Below are 13,367 nucleotides of genomic sequence, written 5' to 3'. Positions count from 1 at the left end.
CATCATTGTTTCTATCCCTCTCCCTTCCTCTAAAAAAATCAATAAAAACATTTAAAAAAATAAAACTGGGGCCCCTACCACTCTGGGTTCAGTCACTTGGATCTCCGTCCCTGCTCTGTGCCAGCCTTTGCTGGCTCCTGGTGCTGAGAGGTGTCCAGCCAGACCCTATGCAGTCTCCTAGGTGGGGCAGAACTGAAGACCAGGGAGGGAAGGTGGCAGTTGTCGTCTGGAGCAGGGCTAGCATCAGACCCCAGCCCTGGACTTCATAAGGGCTTCCCAGTATAGAACCAGTCCCTAAGACCTCCCCACTCCCTGGAGACCTGAAGCTGGTCAGTCCAGTCATTTCTCAGGGGACTTCAGTGTAAGACAGTCGTGGGGGAGAAGCCAAGAGGACAGAAAGCAAAGTAGGGAGTGATGGCAAAACCTCTGGAGCACGCAGATCAGAGACCCAGCTCTGATGTGATCACGTACAGTCTGTGAGATGTTAGACATGTTATTTAATCTGTGGGCACCGGCCTCATCTCTAAATTGTGGGTGATGGCTATGGAGAGCCTTGTTTTTTTGGCCACCCAGGAATCATTCCCACTTGTTAGCAGTGCCCTGAATTTCCTCTGGGAACCCCCTCTACCCTCTCAGGGGTTTGGGAAGAGGGTTGATCTCCTGCCCTGACCTCCAGGGGTGGGCCCCATCAGTACCTCCTGTCCCCCTGGCGCAGTGACCCAGTGTGAGCCAGGCCGCTGGGACTGGGAAAGCTTTCCTTCAGGTGTGAGTGTGGGGGGACGTGAGGTTGCAGCCATCCTGCAGTTCCGAGGGGGGCTGTGGTGAATGAGCTGCACCCAGAGGGCAGCAGAGCTGGGCCCAGAGGTGGAGAACCACTCTTGGTGACATCGTCTAACCCTGTGACAAGCTGCACCTGCAGCCAGCCAGACAAGCCCTGGGAATTAGTCATTCAAGCCAAAATATTCCCTTTTTGCTCAAGCCAGTTTGGACCAAGATATCTATTACTTGCAGCCAAAAGTGTCCTTAACTGATAGGCCACCCTCAGGGCTGGTGAAGAATCAGTCAGTGAAGTCTGTGTAGTGCGCAGCCGTCACAGGCAGAAGCCATAAGCAGGTTAGGCGGGAGGGACCTGGCCACTGGCAGGAGCAGCATGTGGGCCCTCAGAAAGCAGGACGCCTGGCAGCCGGGCCTCAGCCCGAACCTCCTGCCGAGTGGACTTCTCCCGGGCCGTGTGGCGGCCTTCCGTCCTGGGCATCGTTCGCCCAGTGAGCCCAGCATCAGGTCACCCACGAGCCTCTGTTCTCTGCACAGCATCGCAGAGGACGCCCCGGAGGCTTGTTCCCAGCAGTGACCTCCAGTGGCTCCTCCGGGAGGGAAGGACTCCCGAGAGGGAGTTGAGGGGCGAGTGCCTGGGGGTGACTGTCCCGGTCAGGTGGGCCCAGGGACGGTGGAGGGCCGGAGGATGGCGGGCTGATGGAGCCGAGCAGGCTGCAGGGGAGGAGGCAGGCGGCGGTCAGCTGCGGGCGGGGGGCGGATGCGCCAGTACCGGCGCCAGATGGAGACGACGAAAGTCTTCAGCGGGTTCACAAGCCAGCTGAAGGAGGTTTTGGGGCGGCTGTGGGGGGGGGGGGCCGGTGATGTCGGGGGGATGAGGCCGCCTGGGCCCCCCCCACACACACCTCCCTCCGCTGACTCGGGCGTTTCCGGGGGCTCTGGCTCCTTGCGCCCTCACCGGCCGCCTCTCCGCCCCCTCCGCCGTCAGCAGCTCAAACTCCGTCCCCACCTTCCCCTAGAAAAGGGAAACGGAGGCCGCGCTCTCTCGGGGCTCGGACCTGGCTCCCCGCCCGCCCAGCCCCGGGCCCACACCCACGGCGAGGGGGTGGACGTTGCCCCCCGCGTCTGCGAACTCGCGGTCTTCCAGGCGCCCCCGCCCGCCGGCCCGAGCCTCCAGCTGCTCTCGCTGCGCATCCTCTGGCTCCCGCAGCCTCACCACCGGCCACCAACCCCGCAGCGGCGGCAGCTGAACAGATCGCACCTGGGCGCAGCCCCATCGCGGGCCGGGCGCGCGGAGCAGAGCTCGGGGATCCGGGCGCCCCGCACCATACCCGGCAGCCACAGCTCCAGGGACCCTACAAGGCCAGAGCGCAGAGGGTCAGGCGGTAGATCAAGGTCTGTCGGGCCCGGGGAGGGCAGCGCAGCGCGTTGGAAAGTCTGGGCGCCAGAAGTGAGAATGCGGTGGTCAGGCCCCGCCTGTGGGTCACACCGCACCTGTGGGTCACACCCCGCAGCCCCCAGTGAGACAGGGCCAGGGCCACGGAGTCGGAGTCCGGGGCAACCTGCGCGGGGTCGGGGACTGAGGGCTGAGTCTGGGCTTCGGGAAGGGCTGAGGCCGCTGTGCTCAGAGCGCAGTAAGCTCAGTGATGAGGCTGGCGAGCGAAGGTGAGAGGCTTCGGGCCGAAAGCCGGGGTCCAGGGCTGGGGTGGAGCAGGGAGCCGAGCGCGGAGGGAGGGCGGGGCAGACTTCGGGGCTAGGTGCGGCGGCCCAGGCCCGGGACTGGGGAGCCGCGGGCGGGAACGCGGTCGTGGCCCCAGACCTGCAGGACCAGCGCCGCAGGCTGCCGAGCTCGGCGCCTCCAGCGCGAAGGGCCGGCGCCGGACGCTCACCTCGCGCTCCGGGGGCAGGTAGTGGAAGCGGAGCACAGAGCGCCGCTGAAGCTCCCCTCCGCAGTCGGAGAGGTGAAGTGCACGCCGTCTCCTGCTGGGCGTGCTCCAGCCCCTTCACCCAGCTGAGCCCGGGGCCAGGGGCCATCTGAGAGCCACCGGGGCCGAGCCCAGAGCCCACCCGGCCCTCGGCTCGCCCACCAGCCCAGGTCCTCCGCCCAGCTCCAGGCACCTTAGAGGGCTTAGGGGACGGGCCGGCTCAGCCCCAGGGCCCAACCCAGTTCGCAGTCTCACCCGTGTGCAGGTTTTTGTAGGCCCGGCGGTAGGCCTACGTTTTCACATAGATGTCACTCAACATCTCTCCACATCATCCAGAACCACACCCTCCGTGCTCCAGACGACGACTCTGAGCTCATAGTTGGGGATATACTGAGGGAAAGGGGCTTCAGACTCCAGAGGAGGCCTGGGAAGGGCTGCGGGAAGGACTTGGGCCCGGGTCACTGACATTCACGGAGCACCTGATGTGTGCCCAGCGGGGCCATCAGACTGTCTGTGGTCCTTTAAAGGGCAGGTATCACTGACCACCCTGGCCATAGCAGATGGCACCCAGTGGATGACAGTAACTGTGCTGAGTGTATTTCATGGCCATCCACTTAATCATTCTACTTAATGGCACCTCCTATATGCAGGACTTGTGCTATGACACCCTGAGGGAAAGGGGTTGCAGCCAGAAATGCATAGGACATGTTCTCTGTCTTCCAGTAGCTTTGTGGACTCCAACATCAAATATAGCCTGGAACAACTGCATTCCCCATCAGTACAGGAACGAGTCAGGCTGAGTTGCTTGGAGGAGGGAGGTCAGAAGGCCTTCCCTGAGATGGGAGCATTTAAAATGGGCTTTGAGGACAGGAGTTGTGCAGAGATGGACATCCGGGCAGTGGGGAACAATGCAGGGCGTGTTCCTGGATCTGTGATTTGTTCAATTTGGCCTTCGTGTAAGGAATGTATTGGGCAGCCGCAGCAGATAAGATTAGACCGTCAGGAGCTGGGCCTTGCTATGTGGCCTTGAGCCAGACGTGGTCCCTTCTTGTCTTTCACTGTCTCCTTCTCAATAGTGGGGTTAGAAAGTCCTAATCTACCTATTTCTCAGGCGTGAGGTACTCAAATATGTTTTGGGGTCTGTAGAACAATAGGCAAGAGGCATGGATTGTTCTGTTTCCTAAGCAAGGTTCAGGTTAGACCTTAAGGCCCCCAGATGTTGGGGGAGGGCTTCACCTCCCCATCTGACATGTGGAGCCAAAGGAAGGCAGAGAGGGGACCAGAATTCTTAGCTTGCAGTGCCTTGGCCTTTCCCTTCCTTCCTCCCTGAGCTCGGTGGCATCTAATCAAGCAAGGTATTGATGTCATTCCTCTGGAATCTAACGCAGGCACCTCCATTCTGGGCTGGAACACAGCCTGGCAGGTTCTCCCTGGGCCTCAACCCCTCTAACAACTGTCACTGCCACTTTCTAACATTCCAAAGATGGGATGTGGAGGAAAGAGTAATGGGGCTTTAGAATTCTAATCTCCTGGCTGAGTGGCTCAGCGGTTGAGTGTTGACCTAGGATCCAGGCGATCAGGGTTCGATTCCCGGTCAGGGCACATGCCCAGGTTGTGGGCTCAATCAATGACTCTCTCATCATTGATGTTTCTATCTCTCTCCCTCTCCTTCCCTCTCTCTGAAATCAATAAAGATACATTTTAAAACAAATTATAATCTCTATCACCATTGTGTGGTTTTAGGAACATCCTTCCCCCTCTTTGGACCTGTTTGTCTAGCTGTGCAATATGCACAAGGTGCACTGAATTGCTTTTCAAGTGTGGTGCTTAATCAGGATCATACATGTGGTTAAAAATGCACGTTCCTGCACCCACTCCAGAAATGCTGAAGTAGAACCCCAAGGTGTGCCTGGGAACCTGAATTTCTGTCTGCTGCACTGGTATGCTGTTGCACAGAAGTCCTGCGAACCTCTGGTCTCTTGGCTGTGACCATGTGATTTCCCCATTCCATTCTCGGAGACTCAGGTGGTTGGTTTGCCTGTGGGTATGATGATTGGTGGGTACTGAACTTTCACCCCACACACCCCTAGTGAATATGGGTCTGAGAGAGGGACCCACAGATCCCGAGTCAGAGTTCTCAGGCCTGATGACTAGCATGAGAGGAGGGGCCTGGAGGGTCTGCAGAGCAAAAGAGACCAAATGTTTATTTAGAAGCGCCCTGGATAAGCCCCTCACTCGTCAGCACTGAGAACCTATTACACGCTAGGCCTGTCGAGGGTGCAGAGGGTGTAGGACAGGTGTTCCTCTAAGCCAAGTGCAGTTTTACAACAGGGTGTTCTGGGAAGCGCCGTGATGTCATCGCTTGCTTTAGCATGGGAAAGACTGCCATGGCTCCCAGTGACGTCACTACTCGCTCTGTGACGCTTGGTCTCGGCGTTTGCTGGAGACCGCCGTCTCCTCTATGACGTCAGCGGACAGGCTCAGAAACCAGGGAGAGGGTTGGATCTGGCGGCGGGGCCCGCCGGCGGCAGCAGCTCCGTGGGGTCTCGGCTGCGCGCACCGGCTGGGGGAGGCCGAGGGGCTTGGCGGCGGCGGCGGCGACTTTGGCGTCCGTGAGGGCCGGCCCGGAGTCAGGATGCGGCGGAGCCCCCGCCCGGGCTCGGCCGCGTCCCCGCACAAGCACACGCCCAACTTCTATAGCGACAACAGCAACAGCTCAGTGAGCACCACCTCGGGGGACAGCAGCGGCCATCGGTCCGCTGGGCCGGGGCCCGGGGAGCCCGACGGCAGAAGAGCCCAGGGCCCGAGCTGCGGTGAGCCCGCCTTGAGCGCAGGAGCGCCCGGAGGAGCCACCAGGGCCGGAAGCCCTCGGCAGAAGCCGGCGCAGCGGAGCCACAAGGGGCCGACCGCCGAAGGCGCGGCAACCGTGAGGGGCGGGGCCTCGGGTGCGGGCGGGGTCGAACCCGGGTAAGCCGAGGGAGGGGGCGGGGCACAAGGGGCGGGGCACGGAGCCTGGAGAGAGCTCACCCTGGGGCCTAAGGGGCGGGGCCTAGAGGGGAGGCCCGGAGGTGCTCGGCGGGGCGCCGTGCGGGACCCTGGAGGGGCGGAGAAAACCCTGTGCCTGGGCCACGCGGAGGAGGCGGGCCTCTGTGAGCCTGCGTGGCGGCCCGGGATTCGGGCCAGCCCACGACCTGAGGCTGGGGGCGGAGCTTCCGTTTGGGGGTGGGACCCACCGCTAGAGGGAGCACCCCTGAGGGGCCTGGGCTGGGGAGGCTGCGGGGCCCCTGTGAGAGGCCGCGCGGCTTGGGGCTGGGAAACCCGCGTCGAGTTTCGGGGGAAGAGTGGGCCTGCGGCGCGCAAGGCCCCAATGGAGCCCTTGGGCCCCCGCAGAACCGGCTGGCTCCCCCGTTGTCTCTGAGGAGCAGTTCAACCTTCTCTCCACCCTGGACCTGAGGCAGGAGGTGCAGTCCCCGCGAGCGGTCACGGGCTTCCTGAGTACGTGCCAGGCCCGCCCGGACCCCTAGCCCAGCCGCCCTCCCCGAACTCCAGTTCTCGTCCCGAACCCGCTCTCCGCTCTCATCCCTGGCTCGGGCCTGAGTCTGCGGCCCTCCTCGGGGCCTGGCCCTCTTCTTGAACCTAAACCCACACTCTGCCAGCTGCTCCCGCCCCGCCTCCACGTCCCTCCACGCCCCTACGCCCCTCCACGTCCCGCCTCCACGCCCCTCCGGGCCCGCCCCCGGCTCTGAGCCCCCCCCGCTTCCCAGGCCTGCTTCTTCAGGTGCTGAGCGTGCTGCCGTCCCTGCTGGGAGACGTGCTGGTCAGTGCGTACAGGTCAGAGGGAAGAGAGCGGGCCCGGGGCTGCTCCTGGGGGGCGGGGAGCAGGGCCGGCCCGGCTGATGCTCCAGCGCACTCAGGTCGGGTCGAGTCCTGCTCACAGGAGCTGCTGCGTGCAGGAGCCTGGGGTGGGGGCTGTGGGGTTCGCTGGGGCCCCGGGGCCTCAGCCTCCCTCCTGTTCTCCAGGGAAGTCTGTTCCGTCCGCTTCCTGCTCACGGCCGTGTCGCTGCTGAGCGTCTTTCTGACAGGTGAGGCGGGTGGTGAATTACGCGGGCCCAGCCCTGCGGGCCTCAGAGCCAAACCAGGAGCACTTTCTCCCGCGTCCCTCTGCCCCTTTCGCCCTCCACAGTCCCATCAGAGCCCTGCCGTGCCCTCAGACTAAAAGCCCTCAAGCCTCTTCTCCTTCACTGTCCTTCATGCCAGAGAGGCCCTCTTCCTCTCCCTTCCCCTGAGACCACCCCTCTCTTTCTCCAGCACTCTGGTGGGGGCTCCTGTACCTGGTGCCTCCTTTGGAGAGTGTGAGTCTGGGAGACTGCGTCCCGGGGTGGGTGGGTGGCAGGCTCTGAAACTGGCTGCTGGGAGGAGGGGGCAGTGCTGGAAGGGCTGGATATAAGTAGATTTATGAGGTGGTGCCCAGGGGTGCCCAGGGGTCTCCGAGGTACCCTGGGAGGTCAGGGGAGGGCGGCAGTCCTCAAAAGGAAGGCCTGTTGAGTCTAGCCAGACTGAAGGGGGGGGGGGGGGCTGAGCAATGCTGTACTTTGTCCCTCCAATAGGAACCTGAGATGCTGACTATAAGGTGAAAGACGGCACCTGGGGTGTGGAATTGGGGGACTCAAAGGCGCTCCTGTGGCGGGGCTTACGGGAAGTGCCCGGGGACTGGGAGCCAACCACACTGTGCCAACCCCCTGCCTGCAGCGAGTACCACGAGCGCGTGCGTGCCCAGGGGCAGCAGCTGCAGCATCTCCAGGCCGAGCTGGACAAACTTCACAAGGAGGTGTCTAGGGTTCGCGCCGCCAACAGCGAGGTGAGCCCTGTGCACCCTGCGCTCAGGAACCCTGCGCTCACAGCCGGTGCCCAGGGATGTCCAGGAGCTCCGCCTGCTGCACGGTCCCTGCCCCTGGAAACCCCTTTCTAAGCCCCACTCCCTGGGTCCTGAACCTTAAAGCCCTGTCCCAGAGCCCCAACTTGGTGATTTCTTTCCGGGCCACAAAGTCCATACCAGACAAGTATGCTGCCCTTTAAAACCAGCCCGCAAGCCCCGTCCTCCCTCTTTTCAGAGAGTGGCCAAACTCGTATTCCAGAGGCTGAATGAGGACTTTGTGCGGAAACCCGACTATGCGCTGAGCTCTGTGGGTAAGGCCCAGAGACCCAGAGAGACTGAGACACAGACACAGAAAGAGCCGCAGACGCTGACGCAGGCAGACCCGTACCCATGACCGACCCCAGGAGCCCAACCTCAGACCGACCGGCCCAGCGGCCCATCAGGCCTGGGGGTCTCTGAATGGTTGCTTCTCCCCTGCTCAGGAGCCTCCATCGACCTAGAGAAGACATCCCGGGACTACGAGGACGCAAACAGCGCCTACTTCTGGAATCGATTCAGCTTCTGGAACTACGCGCGGCCACCCACGGTTATCCTAGAGGTGAGCCTGGAACCTGGAGCCGGGAGCGGACCCGGGCGGCGCTGGGGAAACAACCCGACCGCTCTCTGGAGGTGGAGCCGAGCTGCGGGAGCTGCGGGCGGGGCCTAAGCGGGGAGATCCGGGCCGAGGAGGGGCCGGCTGGGCCGCACCTCCTTTTGCTGGAGAAACCTGGCAAGAGCTAGCCAGGGAAACGGGCCTCGGGAGGGATCTGGCTAAGCGGCCCGTGCTGGAGGTGGAGGTCTGAGGGCGCTGCCAAAGTGAACCCATGCTCAGGCTGGACAAGGGCAAAGTCGCCTGTTCCGCGGGTTCTGATCGACTGTCCGCTTGCAGCCAGATGTGTTCCCTGGGAATTGCTGGGCTTTTGAGGGCGACCAGGGCCAGGTGGTGATCCGGCTGCCGGGTAGCGTGCAGCTGAGCGACATCACCCTGCAGCATCCACCTCCCAGTGTGGCGCACACCAGCGGAGCCAGCAGTGCCCCCCGCGATTTCGCCGTCTATGTGAGTGGGACTGATGCCAAGGAGGTGGGGGATTTTGCTTAGAAATCACCAGCCACTCATGAAAACTGGTGCCGCTGAGTCTTCGCTTGCGCATCTATAAAATGGAGATACCACCATTTGCCTGTCAGGGCTGCCATAGGTTATAAATAATTATAACCATATCCAGATACTAGTTATGGTTTATTCAGCACTAACTCTGTGCTGAGTACTTTCCATGGATTATCTCCTTGCATTCACACAACCCATTAAGTCCCCTACAGAGAAGAGGAAAGTAATGCTCAGAAAGGGGACCTTAATTGCCCAAGGTCACACAGCTAACAATCCGCCAGACTAAAATTTGCAGCCTGGTTTCTGTGAGCCCATATTCCCTACTATGCTCTCCTAACACCACAACATAAATGAGAGCATGCACACAGCTACTGAACACATACATAGTAGGTCCTCAACTGTTGCTTCCTTTCCCCTCCACCTGTGCCTCACTGTTCCTTCATTCACTCTTCACCTACCAGGGCCTCCAGGTTGATGATGAGACGGAAGTTTTCTTGGGGAAATTCACGTTCAACGTGGAGAAATCTGAGATTCAGACTTTCCACCTACAGGTGTGTTTTTCTCTGGGGATGATGGTGCTAAGGGAGTGGGATAGGGAGGGAAGATTGGGGAGGAAGACAGCCCTTGGCATGATACATTTGTCTCCCCAGAATGACCCCCCAACTGCCTTTCCTAAGGTGAAGATACAGATTCTAAGCAACTGGGGCCACCCCCATTACACATGCTTGTATCGAGTTCGAGCCCATGGCATGAGAACCTTGGAGGCAGCAGGGGACAGTGCCACAGGAGGGCCCAATTAAACATGCCGATTGTTAAAATAGAGTGGAGGTCTGTGCTGAAAGAAGCTGGATCAGTGCTGGAGGGTCTGTTGGGGGCTCTGGTTGCCTTTGGTATATAAATATGGTAGGGGGTCTATCTCCCAATGCATCCTCTCTTTTCTTGGAGAAGTCCAGATCAATATAGTAGTAGCAGCTCATGTTTATGGAGTGTTTCCATGTAAAAGAGATGGTACTGTGGACTTTATACACATTACCTAACTAATCTTCACAACCACAGGGGGAAACCACTCAGGTCAGGAAACTTGCTCAAGGTCACATAGCTAGTGAAGAACAGCATCACAGCGGGACCCAAACCCATCTTCCTCCAGAGGCCACTCTTTTAACTGCCAGTCAGCCTGAAGCCATGCATATGAACCTCAATTACCTCTCCCAGCCTCTGGGAAAGCCTCTTTCCTCAGGTAAAAACTCAAAAACTGAGACTTGAGAACCTCTAGGAAGCATCTGAGAGTTTATGCAGGCCTGGTAGCCCCTATTCAGGTTGGCTTCACTGAGACCTCAGTGCCCAACTCTGTGCTAGGCACAGTACAGATGGTCACGTGTTCACCAGTCTCTGCCCTCAAGGGCCTGATAGGAAAGAGAGGATGCTCCAGAAAACAGGGCAATTAATTTACTGATCCAGGCATTCTTCACCAAAAAAACTAGAGGAATAAAAGATGGAGGAGACAATCATCAAAGGATTAATGAGTTCTACCTGGGCAGAGGAGAAAAGGGTGACCAGTATGAGCAAAGACACAGGCAACATTTTGGCTGATAAGATCCTTCCCAGTGTGTTCATGTTTTGGAAGAATATACACACTATTACCAGTGGTAACCCTCTAGGAAGTGGAATGCTGAGTATGTGTGGGAATGGAGCACGTATCCACCTGTGAAATTTGGGGGCTATTTTGTAATCTGAAGACAAAGGAGAAGGATTTTCTCAAGTGGTCTCAAAGCCTAAGGTTAGAAATATGAAATCTAACACAGCTTTTTTTCAGGGCAGTTTTACAACAGGAACCAAAAGCCTTAAAAAACTTGTATACTCTTGCCCAGCCGGGTGTGGCTCAGTAGTTGGGCATTGACTTAGGATCCAGGAGATCGATGTTTGATTTCCGGTCAGTGCACATGCCCCGGTTGTGGGCTCGATCCCCAGCAGGGGATGTGCAGGACGCAGCCGATCAATGACTCTCTCATCATTGATGTTTCAACTTTCTCTCTCCCTCTCCCTTCTCTCTGAAATCAATAAAGATACATTAAAAAAAAACACACACTTGTATACTCTTTACTGCAATTCCATCTTTATGGATCCAAAGGATACCTAGATGTAATCAAGGAAAATACTTTTAAAATTTTTTTGCTGTTTTTTAGAGAGGAAGGGAGAGGAAGAAAAACATTAATATGAGAGGGAAACATTGATCAGTTGCCTCCCATACACACCATAATCAGGAACCAAACCAGCAACCTGAGCATGTGCCCTGACCAGGGCTAGAACCGGCAATCTCTTGGTGCACAGGACGATGCTCAACCAATTAAACCACACCAGCCAGGGTCATGAAAATACTTTTAAGAATATTCATCATGTTCACCCGGGTGTGGCTCAGTGGCTGAGCATCGACCTAGGATCCAGGAGATCGAGGTTCGATTCCTGGTCAGGGCACATTCCTGAGTTGCGGACTTGAGCCCCAGTTAGGGTGTGTGCAGGAGGCAGCTGATCAATGACTCTCTCTCATTGATGTTTCTCTCTCTCTCTCTCCCTCCTCTTTGAAATCAATAAAGATATATTTTAAAAAAAAAATCAGGCTTGCCCCAGCTGGGTTTGCTCAGTGGTTAGAGCATAGGCCTCAGACTGAAGGCTCTTGGGTTCGATTCTAGTCAAGGGCACATACCTAGGTTGCGGGCTTGATCCCCAGCCCCCGTTGGGGCTGGTGTGGGAGGCAACCAATTGATTCTCACATCAATGTTTCTCTCACTTCCATTCTCTCAGAAAAGCAATGGAAAAAATTCCTTGGGTAAGGATTAAAAAATAAATTCAGCCTTGTAGCCTGTTTTTAGACTAGAACCACCACTGCTCCCTCCCCACTACATCTAGCATAGCCTTTTCTCCATCTTAAAGCTCATCCCTCCCCTAACATTCTCCACCTTGTCTTGCATTCTCAGCTCAGTTCTGCTTTGAAGCAGGGCAGGCTGGGTGTTTAGTTTACATTCAATCTTTGTGTTTTCAAAAATAGAGTCAGTGTGTCTAGATATCTAGCCAGGAATACCTAATTTCTTTGAGTGGGGCTATTATGTCAGAGGCATTCTTCACTCAACAACCTCTAAGGTCAACAAATAGGCTCAGAGAGAAGTAAACATGGCTAACAGCAGATTCCCACCCAAAAACACACCAAGTGGTGACAAAACAGTGGTCATCACTGATCTTTATTGAATGAGGGGCTCCAGGGGCAAGAAGGTGGGATCAAGAGCAGCAATAGCAGGAGCAAGTATAAAAGTATAAAATATAAAGTGCTAGCCCTGGGAAGCGTGTGCAGGGGTGGGTGCTGGTCCATACGGACCTTGGGCTGAGGACCAGCCACAACCTATCCGAGACAATTTAGGCCTGAGGGGCCTGTGCAGGGCCCTTGGGTGGGAGTGGAAGTGGCTTGCATGGGGCCCAACCTTGGGTCTTGAAGTAGGAGACCAGTTGCACAGGTACTTCTGCAAGCACAGTCTGCGCCAATGCTTCCCGAGGGGCCTGCCCAGAGAAGAGAGGCAAGGTCAGTGAGAGCCTGTAACAGCTTCCAAGCCCTACATATTATACCCAAGAAAGGATATAAAACCGAAAACCCAACGCTGCCCCAGACTTAGATGAAAGGGTGAGTATCTCCACTCACATCAGGGAAAGGTAGAAGGGTAAACTCTCAGATCTGGTTTGGCCCCAACCTTGCCCCCACTCACATTCTGAAAGCGGCGGTAGGGCACAAACTGCACTATGTCACGGGCAGCTCCCTCCCCAGAACGTGTGCGCAGGGGTCCACCATCAGCATCCAGCTGCTCCATGGCCTCGAAGTCAGCACCACCCACTCCGACAATGATCACTGACATGGGCAGGTGAGAGGCACGAACTACAGCCTCACGTGTGGCCTCCACATCAGTCACAGCACCATCAGTCAGCAGCAACAGCACAAAGTATTGCTGGGGACAAGTCAATTCATATACTGAGTCAGATTTTTTAAACATCCCAGCCACATATTCCCACACTAACATGAAGTCCCTTGTTACATAGCCCTCAAGGGAGCCATTGACTGAGACCATCCCACTACCACCACTACCTCCCACAACCCTCACCGAAGCAGTCCTTTGATGTGCAGCCTGGGCTGCAAACCTGGCCACATGGTTGATGATGGGAGCAAAATTGGTGGGGCCATAGAGGCGAACTTGGGGCAGGGCCTGACGGTAGGCATCCACAATACCCTGGATACCTAGAGAAGGGCAGAAAACACTATAAAATACTGAGCCACTCAGCTGAGCTGGTCCTGACATCTCCCCATCCTGGGTGAGATTTGGGAACCTGGGTGCACTTCATTCAATCACCCCAGTAACCCAGGGTACTTAACTTTATCCTACAGATGAGGAAATTAAGGTCAAAGACAGGAGGGACACTTGCCCTAAATCACAGTTTGAATTAAAACCCAAATTAGGGAAATACCCTGAAAAATCCAAAGCAGTTGAGCATCAGACTATAACTCACTTCATAAGATAATGAATTACAATCTATTTAATAAAATAAGAACCCATAGAGATATTAAAGAAAGGGCAAGCTCTTCCTTAATAAATGTAGAAGGAAGAATTACAAA

General features: G+C 57.1%; 2 protein-coding genes across 4 annotated transcripts in view; one reads left to right on the top strand and one right to left on the bottom strand.

The window, feature by feature from the left end:
* The first annotated feature begins 5,334 nt into the window (after positions 1 to 5,334).
* SPAG4 (sperm associated antigen 4) lies at positions 5,335 to 10,915 on the top strand. The gene is made up of 12 exons (XM_087818765.1): positions 5,335 to 5,644; positions 6,090 to 6,194; positions 6,464 to 6,530; positions 6,720 to 6,781; positions 7,008 to 7,051; positions 7,307 to 7,329; positions 7,449 to 7,557; positions 7,811 to 7,886; positions 8,058 to 8,173; positions 8,504 to 8,671; positions 9,181 to 9,270; positions 9,370 to 10,915. Exons 1-12 carry the CDS (start codon positions 5,335 to 5,337, stop codon positions 9,517 to 9,519), a joined length of 1,320 nt encoding a protein of 439 aa, XP_087674891.1. The 3' UTR covers positions 9,520 to 10,915.
* Positions 10,916 to 11,933: 1,018 nt separating this feature from the next.
* CPNE1 (copine 1) overlaps positions 11,934 to 13,367 on the bottom strand; it is a 36,312-nt gene continuing 34,878 nt past the window's right edge. For all 3 annotated transcript variants that reach the window (XM_016213165.2, XM_016213166.2, XM_016213162.2), the window contains exons 14-16: positions 12,859 to 12,992; positions 12,469 to 12,705; positions 11,934 to 12,265 (exon numbers count right to left, since the gene is read on the bottom strand). In XM_016213165.2, the coding sequence (XP_016068651.2) occupies positions 12,125 to 12,265; positions 12,469 to 12,705; positions 12,859 to 12,992 (512 nt within the window). In that variant the 3' untranslated portion in view covers positions 11,934 to 12,124. The remainder of the gene's footprint in view (positions 12,266 to 12,468; positions 12,706 to 12,858; positions 12,993 to 13,367) is intronic.

This window comes from Miniopterus natalensis, chromosome 7 (assembly GCF_054644295.1).
Source record: "Miniopterus natalensis isolate mMinNat1 chromosome 7, mMinNat1.hap1, whole genome shotgun sequence".
Taxonomy (NCBI): Eukaryota; Metazoa; Chordata; class Mammalia; order Chiroptera; family Miniopteridae; genus Miniopterus; species Miniopterus natalensis.
The sequence above is the reverse complement of the archived record's forward strand: the minus strand, read 5'-3'. Positions and strand labels throughout refer to the sequence as shown.

Coding starts and splice junctions, on each gene's coding strand:
- SPAG4 (XM_087818765.1), top strand. CDS start 5,335: ATGCGGCGGAGCCCCCGCCCGGGCTCGGCCGCGTCCCCGCACAAGCAC. Junction 6,531..6,719: donor GTGCTGGTCAGTGCGTACAG/GTCAGAGGGAAG, acceptor CCTGTTCTCCAG/GGAAGTCTGTTCCGTCCGCT. Junction 7,052..7,306: donor TGGTGCCTCCTTTGGAGAGT/GTGAGTCTGGGA, acceptor TCCCTCCAATAG/GAACCTGAGATGCTGACTAT.